The following is a 19373-nucleotide window of genomic DNA, read 5'->3' as shown; positions in this document are numbered from 1 at the left end:
GGAGATGAAAAGAGAACGGGCAGAGAGTAGTGAAGGGGAAAGGGGAGAGAGAGAGGGAGAGAGAGAGAGGGAGAGAGGGAGAGAGAGCTGAAAGGAACGGGAGAGGGGATAGAGATAGAGGGTGGAAGTGTACCTTAATGCTGAATTAGTGGTGTTCGCAGAGGCCAGTAACGACAAGCGAGTCCGAAAGTTTTACGTGCGAGGTCCCTTGAAGTAAGAGCCGGGTTTTGGCACCATCTGATAGGTAGAGAGCGGGTGGGAGCGAGCGGCACGGATGGAGGAAGGCACCGAGGCACAGATGGAATTCTCAGTGGGATACAGATTTATTTTGCACAGGGCACCTTTCCCTCAGGGAAGGGAAAGATGGGATGGGAAGGGAAGGGAAGGGAAAAGGGAAAAGGGAAAAGGGAAGGGAAAAGGGAAGGATAGGATAGGATGTCCGCCCACAGGTTGTGAGCTGGGACTTTATATATGGGGGCTTTAGGGTGTGGAAGGGGGGAATGTTTGGGGGAGAAATCAGGGAGGGGGAAGCAGGTAGGATTAGGGTGTGGAAGTGTTTACTTTTTCCCTCTTAAGATGAGAGAAAAACAGCTTCTAAAATCTCTGGTTATCAGGTAGAATCTGCTTATCTTTGGAGGTCAGAGGAAAGGCAGGCTGCTTCTCAGCAGAGTTTGTTTCCCTTGACTCCAAAGGTCAAGGTGAGGTCCCTGTTGGGGAGGGGGGAAACTGCTGCTCTTTGGAACCCTAACACTAGGTTTATGGTTTCAAACATGAAATCTGTTAAAGTGTATTAAGTTCTTTGACTTGCATAGCTATTTGAAAGTACTTCTAATTTATAACAGTACAACTTGGGCTTTTAGGTATGTTCATTTTTATCTGGAAAACATTTTGTAGCTTGCAGGAGTACTGTGCTGACATTAGGATCACCTGGACAAATAGCTTAACTCTTAAATTTATTTATTTTTAAATAATTTATTGAGAATTTCATACATGCATATAAGGTATTTTGATCAAATCCATGCCCACTCCCTCCCCTCTAACTCTTCCCATTTCTCCCCATCACTTTTTTCTGACGGCTTCATGTACTCCTTCTTGTTTTTTTTTTTTTTTTCCCAATGGGCCTTTTGACTACTCTAACATTCCCCCCTCTGAAGAGGTAACCCTAAAATCTTTTAAGGATCAGATAAAAACTCACAAATACTTTCTGCATTTTTGGCCTTTGGAATGGAGTGTGTTGCTAAGAGGTCCAAGGACATTGTGACTTTTAGCCAAGAAACTGGCTACTTTTCTTTGGTGTCTCTTTACTCTAACTGCCTAGCCAATTCCTATCTCCCATTCTTATCATGCTCTGAAGGGGTTACCCAACTTGTGGATAGGGAATTGGGACACAGACCGCTCTGGCTTCTTCCATGCTGAACAGGGATGTAGGGTGAGGCAATTGGAGTACCCCTTCAATAGGTCTATCTAAAAGACTCCCAAGTCGAATAACTCTTATATTAAGGAGGAAATGAAAGTCTTTGAATAGTAAATAGGAGATGTGAAGGAGAAGTAAAGGCAAGAGTAATTAATTAGCATTACAAGTTCTAGACAGGGAACTAGAAAAAAGTCAGAACAGGGCAATTTTCAAATGTTCATATGAGAGTCCATTAGAATTTCTTGACAAGGGCTTCCAAAAGCATCCCTCTATTGGGTTCCTCCTCATTTTTCTTTTGTCTTCCAAGGCTGGACTCGGAGAGTGATGGATTTAGGATTTGCTTTCAGATATTTTGATAGCTGTTGAAGTGGTTAGAATCAGTGTCGGTTCCCTCTCAAAGGCTTCTAGATAGGGGGAGAAAACAAATTTATCCATTGTTTTAGAACAATAGCTGGTTGTCTCCCTTAGCTACAGGTGGGCACTACAGTATTGGAGGCCAAGATTTGAAGTCTTACACCTGAGCAGCACTTTCTGGTTGGGAACAAAAGGCCACCCTGACCAACAGCTCAAAGGAAGGTATCTCCTGTCTGGCATTGTTTCTTGTTATGTAGCTTTTAGCTATACATGTGGACTCTTAAAAATTATATTGACCCCATTAATTTTGGTTATACTTTCCTTTTGGGTGTTTAAGACTCTACAGTTGGCCCAGATAAACCAATTTATTTTTACTCTTAAGACCATTTGAGGATTTGTTCCTCAGGGGTCACATGGGCTTGGAAGGAACTCCTGGCACCTTTCTTTTACCAGTTCTGTATATGTGAAGATAAGTCAAAGATCCTGTTTGACCATGTCTGGCTTCATTTGGAAGCATGAATGAGATGTTTCCTCTGAGTTGACCCTCCTCTTTGTAGACTGGACACTGGTTCAAGTCCATCTCATGGGGTCTCCATGTCCTTCCTGAACAAGAGGACAGGTGACTCACCACAGTTACAGGACATTTTGAGAGATGCTCATAGTCCCCTGGAACTAGTTGACCTAGGAGGGCAAGGAGCAAAAACTGTCCTTTAAGTCCCTCTGACCACATTAGTATAGGCCTCAAAGTATGACTGTCAAACATCCAATAAGGTTAGTTCTACCAGTCTGGTACTTTTAATTATCATGTGCTGTGTAGATAGAAGCTTGGGTAAAAAAACAAATATTCTCAGATAAACCTTGACTAGATACATATGTTCCTTAAACCACTTGACTAAACTATGACCTTAGAAATTTTAAGATTATGTGTATTTTATTTTTGTCTCATTCTTTATATAACAAACCTACACAGACCATCATCACTTGCTTAGGCTTTCTCATTTTTTCTATTTTGGAAAATATTTCCATTCCCATAACCTTTTAACATCTTTTACATTCTCGTTTTCTTTCTCTTTTAAGTAAGTATGAGACATAATAGCATTAACCAATTTTCCATCTGTTGTGAGAATTCTTTTCCTGGGGATAATAAGCAATGCTTATTCCCTTTTAAGTTCTATGGTCAAGCCAATGTTTGATTAAAGTTTTACTGGGGAACCAATGAATTTACTGAGCTTACTTACTGAGCTAACTGAGGGGTTGCTGAGGTATATGTATGACCTGAGGGTATGCACACTGGAAAGCTTTTACCCAGCATGGGTCATGCCTTCTCTTCCTAGCCTTCCCCAGATTGTATAATTTAGCCTCCCCAAATCCTGGACACCATGTGTGATTAGGGCCAAATTACATACAGTTGGCTGGGCTGATGGCTGGATACTCCGGTGAGGGTCTGATGACCCTGTTTGGCCCTCCTTTAATGAATGAGCACAACTGACAACAAACCCAGTTGTAATGATGTTTAGAGATCAGGCACAGCTGAAGTCATAATTATGGTAGCTATTTCATGCAGAAGAGACTGCTGTACAGCATCATCTTATTAAAAGTACATGGAATTTAAAAGGATTTGGTGCCTAAGTGGGCCTGAACTTGAGGACACTTGTTTCCCCTAGAGATCTCTTGGAACCATCTGTCTCCTGGAACTGTGCTGATGGAGCTCTCTCTCTGAAACCATGTTTCTGGAACCGTGTCCTGGAGCTCAACCCTACCTGTGATTTTATTCAAAATTGTTTCTTCTATTGAAGTTTCAGCTTCAATAGGGGAAGTAGAAGCTTGACTTCACCTAATCTTAACAGACCATTGGCTTTTTCATCGCTAGTTCTAGAATATCTCATTCACCCAAGGTCACATCCTTCCCAGTCTCCACCGTATGCAATGGAGATGGTTGCATGGCTTTCGGTGCTTCCATATATTCATTCTCAAGCACATTCATTCATTATTTTTCAGAGTGGAGTACCAAACTGAGGTTGTCAAAGAGATGAGATCAGGTGCCCAGGTCACAAGGCACAAGAACACATGGTTTTGCTGGACTTAATTAAAATTTATTAGTCTAGATTATACCCATTTATAAAAGTCATTCCCACAGTAGCTCAAGGGTTTTTCACATTTTTTTCTCCTTAGGAAAATAAAGCAACCAACACAGACCATTTAACTACTGTGCTCTACCTCCAGCTTGCTGTTTGTTCAAGTTTGCAGAACTTGGAGAAGACAATTTTCTGCCTGCAAAAACTGATTTCTTTGCATCCTTTGAATCCTTGGATCTGGCACAAACTGGCAAAGGCTTATCTGAGTCTGGGGCCAGCTCTACCAGCATCATGTGCGTCATCTCGGCAACAGAAACATTTCTCCTTGAATGACAAAGCTATCAAATCCTCGTTGGGAGAAGACTGTCTTTTGAGTTTGCCTGAAACCTTGCCTGAGAGCTCGGTGTTTTCCACGGGAGCAAATAGCAGCCATCGAGGGAAGGTTGAGAAAGCAGAAAATACTCAGAACTGTCTGTCAGCTGGAAGAGAAGCGATGTGGGTGGAGGCTCAGATGACAGCGTGCGCTGCTTTGATTCGAACCAGGTAAGCTGAGAGGCCGCACCAGCATACCAAATCAACTTGGGGAAAGAGGGTTTGTTTAAGGAGGAAAGAGTTCTTTTTAAATTAATTTTTAAAGTAGCCTACAAAGTAGTAGGGAAAGGTGAAGCCTGTACAAGGCTGGAGGAAATATTAACAGGTACAGACACTATGGAAATCAATATGGGGTTCCTCAGAAAAGCCAAAAATAAGCTGTGCTCCTTCAATCCCAGTACTCAAGAGGCAGAGGCAGAGGCAGAGGCAGGCAGATCGCTGTGAGATGGAGGCCAGCCTTCATCTACGTAGTGAGTTCTATATAGTGAGGTCTACGTAGTGAGTTCCAGGTCAGCTGGGGCTACAGAGAAACCCTGTCTCAAAAAACAAAACAAACAACCCCCCGCAACCAAAAACCCGAAATAGAACTGTTGTATCACCCAGCTCCACCATGTCACTCCTGGGTATAGACTTGAAAGATTCTAAGCCAACATGTCACAAAGATACTTGTGCATTCATGCTTATTACTGCACTGTTTACTAAGAAAGAGATTTGAGAGACGGCTCAGTGATCAAGAGCACTGGTTGTTCTTGCAGAAGACCTAGGCTTAGTTCTCAGAACTCACATGACTGCTAAGAATCATCTGTAACGCCAGTTCCAAGGAATCTGATGCCCTCTTCTGACCTACAACAGGCATTGTATGACATGGGTGAACTTACATGCATGCAGACACATTAAAAAAAAAAAAATGGCCTAGGTGCTGGCATATGCCTTTAATCCCAGTGCTCAGGAGAAAGAGGCAGGCAGATCTCTGAGAGATCGAGGCCAGCCTGGTCTACAGTACCTAGTTCGAGGCCATCTGGGGCTACAGGGAGACCGTTTCAAAAATAAAATAAAACAAAAATTGATGTGAGGATTTCTAATGTTCTGTTAATATGAGAAAGCCCAACCTGTTGATCATCAGGAAAATGAATACTAAACTACAGCAGGCCACAAATCAAATGTTAAAGTATTTTATAATACTATTGGTACAGGTCCGGAATCCCAGCCTCAAAAGCCTGAGGTTTGAGGATCATGAGTTTGGGGCCAGTGTGGGCTATCTAGTGAGACCCTATCTCAAAGAAACAAAACAAGAAAAAAAAGTCTCACAGTGAGAGGAGGGAGGGTGGGTTAGGCCCCCTGGATGGATAGCTTGGGACAGCATCTACTGAAGGAAACACTCCTGTGCAGAGCAGCTCACTCCTAGATTGGGAACCCACAGTCCCTTATGCCATGGTGTCATGAGGAGGTTATGGGACCATCTACAGGAGGGTCAATGCAGTGAAAACAGCAAGTGCCCACTTCCAGCAGCTTGTAGAGACAGTGCATGCAGGAGGTAAAAAGAACCAACAGGAGACCCATTTTGAAAAAACAAAAAGTAAATACAAAAATACAGCTTTTGTTATTGCTTAAGATCAATGTTAAAATCAGAAAACCACAGACCTCTGAAGAGACTTTGCCCTTGGTTTGATGCTGCTAAAGAGTCAGTGCTTGACTCATTCTGCAGAGCTTTCCTATGGCTTCTGGGGACTCCTAGTGTTTTGGATCCTTCCTTATATAAACTTGAAGGTAAAGGAGAGGGGAAATACACTTGACAAGTCCTAGAGTTTGTAACCGAAGAAACAGACATCTGATGGAACATAGAGATTCTTTTTAATTCTGGAGAATTCATTAACACTTATCCAAGAAGTGGCATGTTTTTGGTAAATTTTAAAAATTGACTTAGCACTTGCTTATTTAGCATTGATTATGTCATTATTTTGTTTTGGTTTTCTTTATATTTTATTATTTTTATTTTATGTGTATGAGTGTTGTCCTAGTTTGTTTCTCCATTGCTGTGACAAAAATACTCTGACCAGCTGGGCGTGGTGGTGCATGCCTTTAATCCCAGCACTCGGGAGGCAGAGGCAAGCAAAATCTCTGAGTTCGAGGCCAGCCTGGTCTCCATAGCAAATCTAGGCCCGCTGGGTCTAGAGACTCTGTCTGGGAGACTCTGTCTCAAAAAAAAAAAGAAAAAAGGAAAACAACTACTCTGACCACTACCAACTTGGGAGGAAAGGGTTTATTTGACTTACAACTCCCAGGTCACAGTTCATCAGGGAGCCCAAGGTAGGAAATCAAGGCAGAAATCTGGAGGCAGGAGCTGGAGCACAGGCAATGGAGGAACGCTGCTTACTGGCTTCTTCTCCTGGCCCCTGCTCAGCCTGCTTTCTTATATCACGTAGGTCCACCTGTCCAGGGGTGGCACCACCCACAGTGGGCTGGGCCCTCCCACATCACTCAACAATCAAGAAGATGCTCTACAGGTATGGCCACAGGCCAGTTCAATAGAGGCTCCCTCAACCCAGGTGTGTCAAGTTGACACTAAAGCTATCCAACGCAAGTGTTTAACCTGCATGTATGTAAGTGCACCCATGTTGTGTAGTGCCCTTGGAAGCCAGAAGAGCTGTGTCCCCTGGAACTGGAGTTACAGACAGTTGTTAGCTGTCACGTAGTTGCTGAGAACTGAACTCGGGTCCTCTATAAGAGTAGCCAGTGCTTTTAACCACTGAGCTATCTCTCCAACCTATGTCACTTTTATTCAGTACATTAAAAATATTTTTTCTTTTCTTTTTATTTTTAATTATGTGTATATATCTGTGGGTTTGTGCAGGTGAGTGCAGTGCTGGAGTTACAGGTGGTTGTGAGCTCTCAGGGTGTTGAGAATCAAACTCAGGTCCCCTGGAAGAGCAGTATACACTTTTTACCTGCTGAGCCATCTCTCTAGTCTCCTACTATGTCAGTTTTATTATGCTAAACCCTTTCTTAATGCAGTAATCATAAAGATGGTTAATAACAAACAGTCCCTTTCAGGGGCTGGAGAGATGGCTCAGCGGTTAAGTGCACTGACTGCTCTTGCAGAGGACCCGGGTTCGATTCCCAGCACCCACATGGCAGCTACGAACCGTCCTTGACTCCAGTTCCAGGGGAATCCGAAGCCCTCTTCTGACCTCCATGGCATTGCACAACATGGGTGCACTCACATACATGTAGGCAATACACTCATACGCATAAAATAAAAATAATAAAATATTTAAAAAAAAACCAAAACAGTCCCTTTCAGTACTCGCTGTGCTGGTTCACAGGTGCTGAGTAGTACCTTATAATGTGAGCAGAATGCCATATGGACCAGCCTAAGGGAAGAAGCCGCCCTTTAGGCTGGTGCTCCCATCGGAAAGTCCTAGGAAGGAGTGCTTATCAACTGGGCACTAAGTATGGATACTTGGACACATTATTTCACATTAATCCCCATGATCTTCTGGGTTACATGTTAGGGTCTCATTTATGGCCCCAGAGTCCTAGAGCTCCACAGTACATGGAATGTTATATTCCCCTTAGGTGTCATCTTAAAGATCTGATCCTTATGCTGAAGTGAAGGCCTAAAGCGTATTTGAAGGCTTTGGCCTGGAGCATGATCAGAGCTCTGATTCAGGAAGAAGGTATTCAATGCTGAGAGGAAGAGAGCAGGGGCAGGGGAGCAGTCACTGGGCAGCAGTCACCTGGCAGCGGTCACCAGGCAGCAGTATGGTGGGGGCTCTAGGTGGGCTGTAGACCACAGTTCCAGGGCAGAGAAGTTGGACCTTGAAGTCATCTCTGGTTTTGAAGAACTTCAATAAATGACTGATGTTGAGCACAAGCGCCTAGACTGCTCTGCTTGCCAGCTGTGTGACCTTGCACAAATTGCCTAAGTTCTGGGCTCCAGATCCTTATCTCACCAGATGGAGGAATGGGGAAAATGCCTACTGCATGAGGTCATAGACTTAGTTATCTAAGGTACCTGCTGAGACAGTGTGGTCTGTAGTAGGTACCTGTTATTAGTTCTTAGTACTTGACTTGGATTTTTGTTGTTTTACCTGTATGAGTGTTTTTGCCTGATATATGTAAGTGCACCCGTGCACGCAAAGCCCAGCGAGGCCAGAAGAGGGTGTTGGATGCTCTGGAACTGGAGTCATGGACAGGTGTTAGCTGCCATGGGCTGGGCTCACACTCTATATAGCACAGAGCCTCTGTAACAACAGCCAGTGCTTTCAACCACTGAAGTCTCTCTCCAGCCCTGTATTTGTTTTTTTATTAGCATAAGACTTTAGGTGTCATTTTTTGCTTATTGATTTTTCTTCAGGCAGGGTTTGATAGGCAACTCAGGTTGACCTGGAACTTGTAATGCTCCTTTAGCCTCCCCAGTGCCAAGATTCTAGTCATGTGCCACAACTCCTGGCTTGGGTGTCATCTTAAAGCTCTGGTCCTTGTGCTGAAGGCCCAAAGAGTCTTTGAAGGCTTTGGATTGGAGCATGATCAGATCTGTGATCCAGAGAAGGGGGCTGAGATCATGGGCTGGAAGAAGCCCCTTGGAGCTTTGGGCAACAATGGAGAGGCGGTGGAATAACTAATCATTGATGGATCTGACCTCGGCGAGAGCAGTGGTGATAAAAGAAGAAAAGGGTGTCAGTACAGTATGGACCACATAACACTTGGTGACCTGCTGAGTGTATGGGAAGGATAGGGGTGAGGAGGAGACTGAAAAGAGTCTACCCTGGGTGCATGGAGGAGGTGTGTGTCTGGTGCCTTTTGCTGACAATGGAGCATGCAAGAGGATGGGCAGGGCAGATTCAGGGTGCAAGGAATGATTTGAGTTTGATGTCCTGAGATTTAGGTGCCTGTGGGATGTCTAACCAGAGCTCCTCATTGGGAAACAGGGTCAAGCTCAGAGGGGAAGAAAGAATGACAGTCACTGGGGACATTGGTAAAGCCATTGAAAGTGGTCATCAGAGGTTCAGCCCTGTTTTGGTCCTGACGCATGCCAGCAAAGTTAAGTAGGCCTTGAGGTCCGGTCTCTTTGGGCTTTACAGGATATTCACTGTTCCTGATGTCACAGGAACAAACCAGGACGCTGTGTGACTAGAGTCTGACTGAAAGCTTGTTCTCAATATGTTGTTTTTCCTTTCAGCCACCTGCCTTCCACAGGAAGCCTTTTGTTTGTTTTCCAGTTAGACCCTTACTGTGTAGCCTAGGCTACCCTCAAACATCACACCTGGCTGCTCTTTTGAGGTGTTGCTCCTAACCCTTATTTAGAAAAGGTCTGTCTCAAATATAAAGGGAGGCAGCTTATTCAGAGTCAGGAGCTGTAGGTCTGGTGAGGCCAGGAGCCTTCTCTAGCCCAGAGGAGAACGTCAGGCTCCCTACAAGCTCTGCTGCTGTCCTGTGGTGGAGCCCAAACTCTGGGACTTTCTGGTTTTTCAGGCTTTTGCTTCAGCTCACCCAACCTCAGCAAACATCATTTGCTTTGGAGAAGAACTTGAGGACCCAGCAGGAAATTGCAGATAAAATGAAGGGATTCAGCTTCACAGAAGATGCTCTGCTGTTGATAGAGGAGGTGAGTGTTCCCTTGGGCATATGTAAAGCAAAGGTCACGGCACTTTTGCTTTACAGGACCAGATTGTGTCTCTGGAAGGACTTACATCCTTTGCGTACCTTTTGGTTACCCAAGTCATCATACCAGCTGTTCATCATCACTCCCCTGCCCTATGCTAGAACTGTGCATAGCTGGATTTCTTGTTCTCATCAGTCTTGTTAGCGCCTGCCCACTTTTGAATCTTAAGTAATATGGCCACTTTGTTTCAGTGCTGAATTAACTTATTTATTTTGTGGTGCTGGGAGAACCCAGGGCCTTATGCATGCTGTATCACTGAGCCACATCAGCTCAGTGCTGAATTTTTAACTCATGGTGAGTGTTCTCATGGGTAGAGTGGTGGAGGGCTTCTTGGCCTGGGGAGATAGCTCAGTGGGTAAGAGTTCTTGCTCTACAATCATGAGGCCCTCAGTTCAGATGCCCAGCACCCATGGAAAAGTCAGGCATGGTTGCAAGTGCCTGTAATGCCATAGTTGGGGGACAGCGATAGGTGGATCCTATGAGCTTGCTGGCCAGCCAGCCTAACCAAAATGGCAAGCTTAAGGTTCAGTGAGAGGCCCTGTCTCAGGAATAAGGCAGAGAGTGCTAGAGGAAGGCATCCTTTGGCCTGTGCATGTATGAGTATGGGCACATGCAACCTCCCACACATGTGCACACACAAGCATATACTTCGAAAAACATGCACACACACTGTGTAATCTGTGAAGAACCACTCTTTGATTGCGCTTCTGACTGTTTTCATGGACACATGAGATTTCCAAATATGTCGGAACCATGTAAGTTTAGTTCAAACCTGTGTGACTTATATTCCTTGTACAGCATTCCTGCTAGATGGTTACATAACCTTTTGTGCTGAATGACCTGAAATGGGTTTGGACTTCATTTTAATTTACTATCATTACCAAAGGACCACTTGGTGAGGTTAATTAGGTAAAGCTTTTCTAACTTTGTGATGTCTTGTAGGTCAGAATCCAGGGCCTTGACCTGTGTTCCCCGAATTGTAACTGTGACCAGTAGGGAGCAGTATTGGGCCTTTGCTGGGGGTATGTGCTAGGTCCCCAAGGTTGCTTTGACTTTGGAGTGTTGGAGTTTCTTTCTAGGTAGATACGAGGTAGACAGAGCAACTTGCTGATTGATTCTTTGCCTTTGACTTCTTTGGTGAACTTGCAGGAAATAGCTCAGTGGCCCTGGCTCCCACATTGTATTCTAACCAAACTCTGCCCTCACCTGTTCAGCCTCTGCCTTTTTCCAGGAGAGAGAATATCACAGATGTATTGTTTAAAAAAAACAAAAACAAAAACTTGGGGGCTGGAGAAATGGCTTAGTGGTTAAAAGCACTGGCTGCTGCAGAGGACCCAGGTTTGATTCCCAGCACCATAACCTTTTGTGCTGAATGACCTGAAATGGGTTTGGACTTCATTTTAATTTACTATCATTACCAAAGGACCACTTGGTGAGGTTAATTAGGTAAAGCTTTTCTAACTTTGTGATGTCTTGTAGGTCAGAATCCAGGGCCTTGACCTGTGTTCCCCGAATTGTAACTGTGACCAGTAGGGAGCAGTATTGGGCCTTTGCTGGGGGTATGTGCTAGGTCCCCAAGGTTGCTTTGACTTTGGAGTGTTGGAGTTTCTTTCTAGGTAGATACGAGGTAGACAGAGCAACTTGCTGATTGATTCTTTGCCTTTGACTTCTTTGGTGAACTTGCAGGAAATAGCTCAGTGGCCCTGGCTCCCACATTGTATTCTAACCAAACTCTGCCCTCACCTGTTCAGCCTCTGCCTTTTTCCAGGAGAGAGAATATCACAGATGTATTGTTTAAAAAAAACAAAAACAAAAACTTGGGGGCTGGAGAAATGGCTTAGTGGTTAAAAGCACTGGCTGCTGCAGAGGACCCAGGTTTGATTCCCAGCACCCACATGGCAGCTAACAACTGTCTGTAACTCTAGTTCCAAGGGATCTGATGCCCTCTCATATACATAATGCACAGATGCATTCTTACAACAGAATGTTCTTTGGCATGCAAAGGTTGACTCTGTTCCCAGGAGGCCTGGTGGGGCAGCTGCCACATTAGCATGGCAGGAATTCCTTCCCTTGGGGAAGGATGAGAGTGGAAACAGGGCACCTGACCCCCGTGACCCTTGGATAACAGCGGGAACAGTGTTGCTGCTCAGCATGAATCGTCTTCCACTCTGTGTTTGCTGCCTTTTCAACTGGGACAGTTCTTTTTCTTATTCCCTCTCCTGCTACAGGTTATGGGGGAAGATATTGTCCCAGAAAAAATAAAAGATGAACTTCACTCCGAGGTGAAGTGTGTTGGCCCTGCAGCCTTGACTGGCTTGGTGATCGCATCCTCCAAAGAATTTGAAGACAAGTGGTTCAGAAAGATCAAAGAGCATTTCTGCCTTTGATAGATACAGATCTTGGCTTAGCAGACCATTTCAAAACCAAAACAGCTTGCACTGTATTATTCGCCCTTGTTTACCTCAACAAGATCTGCTTAATCGTGGAAAACTGAAATAAAGATGATTATATTTTTTGTAAAAATAGTTTCTCTCCAGGTTATTTCACCTGTTTTCAGTTTTGTTAGTTTTTTTTTTTTTTTTTTTTTTTTTTTTTGGTCTTTTTGAGACAGGGTCTCTCTGTAGCCCCAGCTGTCCTGGAACTCACTATGTAGACCAGGCTGGCCTTGAACTCACAGACATCCACCTGCCTCTGCCTCCCGAGTGCTGGGATCAAAGGCATGCACCACCACGCCTGGCTCAGTTTTGTTAGTTTTTGTTTTCTTTTTGGATTTTTGATGTCCTCCTCAAGTGCTGTGTTGCTGGCTGACTGCCAGTTTAGCAGATCCCTGTTTGGAAAGCAAATAAAGGGACATTTCACTTTTATGTTGCTGCAACAAAAATATCTGACAGATAAGTTTAGGGGAGGATTGGTTTTTGCTTATAGTTTCAGAGATTTTTAGTCCTTCATGGGGGAGGGCTTGGCAAAGTTGCTCACCTTGTGGTAGCCAAGAAGCAGAGAAAGGGAGAGACAGAGAAAGAGAGTGGGGTGGGGTGGTTGCAGGACAAGATACATGCCCCCAGTGACCTGCTTCCCCCAGACAGGCCTCCCCAGTTAGAGTCTCTACCACATCCTTATAGCGTCCCCATCTGGGGACCAAGACTTCAACAGTGAGCTTGTGTGGATATCTCATACTGAAACCATAGCAAAGGCCTTTAGACTTTCTAGCCTTTTAAAAAAATTTTTATTTATTATTTTTATTTTATGTGTGTGAGTGTTATGCCTGCATGTAGGTAAGTGCATCCGTGTCATGCAGTGCCCCTGGAGGACAGAAGAGGCTGTCGGATCCCCTGGAACTGGAGTTACAGACAGTTATTAGCTGCCATGTGGGCACTGGGATTCGAACCCGGCTCTTTTGCAAGGACAGTGTTCTTAACCTCTGAGCCATCTCTCCAGCCCCTAGATTTTCTAGTCTTTTAAACACGTTTACTATATTGTAGCTAGCAGCTAGCAGATAAGAACCCACAGTTAACCACATTTATCAGGAATGACCAAGAATGCCAAATTGTGAGAGTTAATTAAAAAGGGTGTGTCAGGAACTGCAAAGGTTTTGCCCTACTTGTAAGCTCACAGGTCAGTTGCTAGCTTACTGGCTGCTGGCAGAAGACAGGACACTCCTGAGTCAGAGACAGGATCCTATCACTCACCCAGCTAGAAGGATGAGCCTCAGCCTATCTGCGTCAGCTACTTTTGCATTCAAGTCCCCAGGAGACTGGCTGCACACAGTCACAGGGTGAGCGTGCATTCATGCCTCCTGTCACACACATACACCAACTTGCCCTACAAGAGAGGAGCCCTGAGTTTAGGAATCCCAGACTGTTAGAACAGGCAGTAAGTAGCCTGCATATTGCTCCCTGTAAGGCTGTTGCTATGCAGACATCCTGAAAGTCTGAAGCAGAGCATTTCACAAGACAGGGATGAGGCGCCTGGAGCCTTGTAGCATTCTTTAGCCCCATGTGTCACGGTCCCTAACACCATCTGCACATACACAGGGCCATTCCCTTACTGAAGGAATCGTCCAGATAGAATTGCTCCTTACTAGTAGAATGTGACAGTGAACCCACAATCATCTGTGGTGTCCTGCTCAGCTTCTGTTCAGCAGAGAGGTGATTCTAGCCCTGGACAAAAAGTACAGTCAGCAGCATTTCTCCCACTGACCCTGCTCAAGTCACCTTTCCCACTACCCTTCCCCAAATAATTGTCTAGAGTCTGATGATTCTTAGTGACTTGGTCAGCTTGACCAGCAAATGCAAGTTTAATCTCTCTAATGTGAAATAAAAGACTTTGTACAGTTAAGAGTCTTCCTAGATTTAGAAACCATTAACAACTGAGTGCCCATTCAGCCACTGGCCATCACTTACTGAGTTCGTATTACATGTCACACATTGTGTGGTAGCTACGTAGACATGACTGTTGTGGAGTTTGTAGTCTAGTGCTGGATCACCCTCAGGAACATAAACTAAGGTGGCTTGCCACGCCCCTCACAGGGTAGCTGTGGTACCTGGAGCGCTACTGTCCATGGTTACGTTCCTTTAACTGGACCCCATCAGGTGGCTAATTCACAGGTCCCTGCCTATGTTTAGCTTCCTGACCCCCAGTGATGCTAGGATCTCCTCTCTGGACTCCCTTGCTCAAGTCCCTTGACTCTTATTTTCATGGCTGTTTTCCATGATAGATTCTAAATTTTGTAAAACCAGGAACCGTCTTGTTTACACTTGTGTCCTTAGATCAGAATACCAGGCATTTTACTAAACTTTTGCTTTTAAGAATTGCTGACTTTTTTTGGTTTGCCCCAAAGCTCATATGCTTTGAATCTGATGCAGGTCTGAAGCAATTTGAACACCTGCCTGTTTCTCTTTCTGTAGCCCCTTCCCTCTGCACATTTGGGCTTCATGGAAAGCCTCATTTTCCCCCAGCGCTCAGGTGCAGCCCCATCCTAGTCCCTTGCTAACTTTACCTAAGCTTCATGTGTTTAGCCCTACGGTCTCCCACCTACACCTAAATGTCAGGTGGTTTCCAAGGGATCATATACACAACTCACTTCCGCCCCATGTTCTCAGCAGTGGGATGTTGATGTGACAACCAGGCCTGCTGAGCTCTGAAGCTTCAGCTGTCAGGGAGGATGGGAGAGGGTATTGAGAGCATTGGGCACCTGTAGGTTTCATCACTTGAGTCATCCCAGTCACTTCCAGCACATTTGGGAAAGGTACTAAGTCGGGCAGTGACTATCCTGAAACCTGCCTGTTCACACACCTCCACCCTCTTGCCAATGAGTGACTCACTGGGAAGGGAGTACATGGCCGCCACAGCTGGGAACTGTGCTCTCCGAGTGGGGTGGGACTTTGTAGTCATTACTTTTCTCGTTGCTGTGACTTGCGTTGCCGTGACCAAATACCTGACAAGAAGCAACTTAAGGAAGGGCTTATTTTGGCTTATTTGAGGGCACAGTCCATTGCCACACAGTGGTGGGAGAATGAGGCAGCAGGTTACATTGTATCTGCCGTTAGGATGCAGGAGATGAATGCTGGTGCTCAGCACACTTTCTCCTTTTTATTCAGTCTGGGGCCCCAGCCCGTGGAATGGTGCTGCCTTCATTCAGAGTGGGTCTTCCCTCAGTTAAACCTCTCTGGAGATTCTCTTATAAACACACCCAGAAGTTCTGATCCTAGGTGATTCCAGATCCCATCAAGTTGACAACATGAACCAACATAGACCTCTTGTACGCTGAGAAACCCTGTGTTCAGCTCTTCCTCCCAAAGGACAATCTGTGATGGGCATTTGAGCTGGTGAACGTCTTTTCTCTTTTACATTTTACAGTCCTTACACTGGAGCCAGGATCTATCAAGGTCTTCTACTATAAAGACAAATGGAAGGAAATAGAAACATTTAAACAAACATGAAAATAAATACAAATGCCTAGACGATATCCCAGTAGGTGTACTATATTCATTAAAGAGTATACTTGTGATGGCTTCCCCACTAGGGCCTGTAGCCTTTCTCAACACAAGGCATTGGCCTGGTCTACAGCACCAGATGTGTGTTTCACCCCAGGAGTGGGCCTTATCCAATTAGAAATTTATCAGTTTTACGTATGTTGGTTGAACCATTATTGCACTTGCAGGAATTGCTTGGCATGTTCATAGTGTGCAGTATGCAGGGTCTATTGTTAAGTAGAATCATAGGGGATCTTTTCTTCCCCAACCATCTGCATAGTGCCTTCTGGCACTATGAACATCGTCCATCCAGTGGTGTAGAGTTTTTTGGCTTAGCCTCAGCTCCATCTCTTCTTCTCCCATGCTGATATCATGCAGTGTCTTCAGCAACATGGCCTTACCGACCTTTCTAGTGTACAACTGACATTAATGGCAATAGCCTTGGTGAATAAGGGGGGGGGGCAACCCACCCTGGTACTGTAGATTTTCTTCACAGTTGTAGAGCTTGGGAGTCTCTGTCCTCATCTCACCCAACCTATATGAAACTCTCAAGAGTCTTACAGCTATCGCCAGCCTTTGCTTCAGGTATCTTTTAAATGGGTTTCACATCTGTAAAACACTAGAAGGAAGGTTAACATTATATATTTAATCAATCATAGTCAAGATCCCACACAGCATGGAAAGGGTTTTGTCAATTTGTATCAGTTGTTTTCTCCATAGATCTTTGTTAGGTACTGTAGCATGGGTACAAGGCATTAATTTGGTTAGCTCTTTACCATTTTTAGTTATCCCTTTGAAGTCATTTTGCACTTGGGGGATTTTACATGGAGTCTCTTTGTATTCTTTTATTCTTGATACACTTACAGGTGTTGGCTCCAGTTGCCTGACCCTGCACTGGGCTAAGGAGGCAGGGGGTTTCTTCTGGCCCTGCTGCACCTGTTGGTTCCCTGAGTCAGGCAGGCCCTGGGTCTGCCTCCTGACTGTAGGTATATCTGTCATTTCTCCTTTGACCACACCTGGCTGCTGAGGGACAACTGGGTGGGAAAAACTGCTTCCATCCCTAGTATAGTCTTTATTAGAAGAGAAATGCATCTTTTTTTAAACATGTTTTATTTTATGTGTATGAGTGTTATGCCTGCATGTAGGTAAGTGCACCAGTGTTGTGTAATGCTCTCGGAAGAGGCTGTTGGATTCCCTGGAACTGGAGTTATGACAGTTGTTTGCTGCCATGTGGGTGCTGGGATTCCAACCTGGGTCTTCTGCAAGAACAACCAGTGTTCTTAACTGCTGAGCCATCTCTCCAGACCTGAGAAATGCATCTTATTTAAGCTTGGGGATTCTTAACCACCTGTGGGTTTTATTCTTTGAATGCCTTTTGTAAGCTGTTCTGTTTTTAAAGCCTTCCAGAAACTCATTAGTCTTGAATTTGGTTTTCTATCATTTTTTTTTTCCTAGGAATTTAGGCTTAACATTTGTCTTCGAGTAACCCAAACAGACCATTCCTTCTGTCTGGTCTTTTTTATATCTCTTGTAGGGTGTTCTGTTATTCTACAGACACGTTTCACACGTTGGTCAGAGTCACTTAGATCTGCCAAAGCCTCTCTCACTTTGTAAAGATCCTGTCCTATTAAAGGGCTTAGCAAAACCATTAAAGCTCCATACCATTCTTGAGGTCTCAGCTGAATTAAGCTTTCCTTCATATCTCTGGTGAACACAGTCTTATCTGGCCCAGTGAACTAGACATCATATATTGCTTTTCTCATACCTAGTTCTCTCAGTAATGCCTGCCCCTCCTTTATATTCCTCTAGTCCCTTCTAATCATTTAAGTCTCCCTTGCTGATGACCATGTACCTTTAATGCCTTAAACCAGCCATCCCGTTAAGGACTGCTCCCCCCTGCATTGGCCTAGGTTGAATAGCCTATATCACAAGGACATCTGGGTGGTTATATAACTCAGCTGTGAAGCTTCTGAAGGACTTAGGCTGATATCATTTGCTCCCATGTCCCACACTGTCACAAGCCATGTGGCTAGGGGCTCTTCGATTGCTTGATTGTAAGTTTTTCTTAGTTTTAACAGTTCCCGTGTGGAATATTTCCTAGCTACAGCACTGTAAGCTGTTTTTTCTTTTTGTATTGATGGTTGACCCTGAGGGGCAGCTTTAGCTACTTTTATTTTTAGGTCATTTTTTTTTTTTTTTTTTACTATTATCTGTCTTTTTCTCTGAGTCCTTGGACCTCTGAGTCCTGGACCATTTTAACTTGGACAAGTTAAAATTTCCAGCCTTTTTTCTCCCAAGCTCTGCAACTGGTTCTGTCAGGACTTCCATAGTCTTTTCAGCTTCACCTGTTCCTTTTTTACTATTATCTGTCTTTTCCTCTGAGTCCTTGGACCTTACAGAAGTTAAAATGTACAGTTTTCTTCTCTCTTAAGCTCTGAAACTGGATCTGTCAGGACCTCTGTATCCTTTTCAGCTTTCCTCTCTGCATTTGTGTCCAAAGCCGGTAAAAGTTTTTCTAGCCTCTCGATAACCTTTAACAAATCTTCACATACCTGCAACATACCCCCACATTTACAACACAGCTGTGGCCCACTCTTCTGTGTGACTGGCTTCTTTTTAGTTACAGATTTTATAATCCATTGTATAACCCATGTGACTATCGCTAACCCTATTAAGCATATGGGGTTCGATTGCCCTCTCCCCTGGGATCCTGGCAGCTGCTCCTGGATTTGGGAATCAGAGCCCAGCTGACTGCCACAGAGGTGGCAGGAACAGTGCTGCTTCCCCAAACCCACATCCTCAAGGCTGTGGTTTGTTTATCCTGCTGACTACACCAGTTTTGTTGCCTGCATTCTCTCAGGGTCTCTTGCACTATCAGACAAACCATATATCTTTATGTGAATTTATTATGGTTTATACTGTGTGGGGGGGGAGTGACTCACAAAGAAATGAACACCTGGTGCTCAGCTCTGCACCACGGCTCAGAGCCTGTCATTCCAGATTGCAAGCCCACCACTCCAGATTGCTCCATCAGCCTGCCCATAGTCACCACCAGCTTTCGCCCACGCCTCATGGGCCCACAGTCTCACCCTAGGTCAGTAAATGCTGGGCCATTCTGTTCTTGCGTGCCCGGGTGCTGCACTCTGTTTGCAGCTTCTGTCCAAGATGGCGCCCAGAAGCCCCGCCCTCTGTTGCTAACTCTCCTCAGTCTGTTCTCTGCAGCAGACCCCACCCCTTGGAGGAACCAGGCCCCTGGGACACACATATGAATCTTAGGATGGTTTTTTTTCCAATTCTATGAAAAATGTCATGGTGCTCTTGATTGGTATTGCTTTGAATCTATAAATGGCTTTTGGTAGGATGGTCATTTTCACAATATTAATTCTTCCAATCCATGAGCATGGGAGGTCCTTCCATCTTCTTATGTCTTCCTCAATCTTTTTCTTTAAAGATTTAGAATTTTTATTGTAGAGGCCTTTACTGTCTTTGGTCAGGTTTATTCCAAGATATTTTTTTCAGCT

General features: G+C 44.6%; 1 protein-coding gene across 9 annotated transcripts in view; it reads left to right on the top strand.

Annotated features, from left to right (window-relative positions):
• CUNH8orf76 (chromosome unknown C8orf76 homolog) overlaps window positions 1-19373 on the top strand; it is a 103252-nt gene that overhangs the window by 15703 nt on the left and 68176 nt on the right. For 5 of the 9 annotated variants that reach the window (XM_029565876.1, XM_029565877.1, XM_029565875.1 and 2 more), the window contains exons 4-5: window positions 3941-4386; window positions 9691-9823. In XM_029565876.1, coding sequence (XP_029421736.1) covers window positions 3941-4386; window positions 9691-9823 — 579 coding nt within the window. Of the gene's footprint in view, window positions 1-3940; window positions 4387-9690; window positions 9824-12108; window positions 12381-19373 lie in introns of those variants that run through there. The other 4 variants (XM_029565880.1, XM_008838000.3, XM_008838001.3 and 1 more) reach the window with 2 other exon arrangements.

The sequence above is a fragment of the Nannospalax galili genome, unplaced genomic scaffold (assembly GCF_000622305.1).
Source record: "Nannospalax galili isolate Female #2095 unplaced genomic scaffold, S.galili_v1.0 scaffold17, whole genome shotgun sequence".
Classification (NCBI taxonomy): Eukaryota; Metazoa; Chordata; class Mammalia; order Rodentia; family Spalacidae; genus Nannospalax; species Nannospalax galili.
Note: the sequence above shows the minus strand (reverse complement) of the source record. Positions and strands in the feature narration are given on the sequence as shown.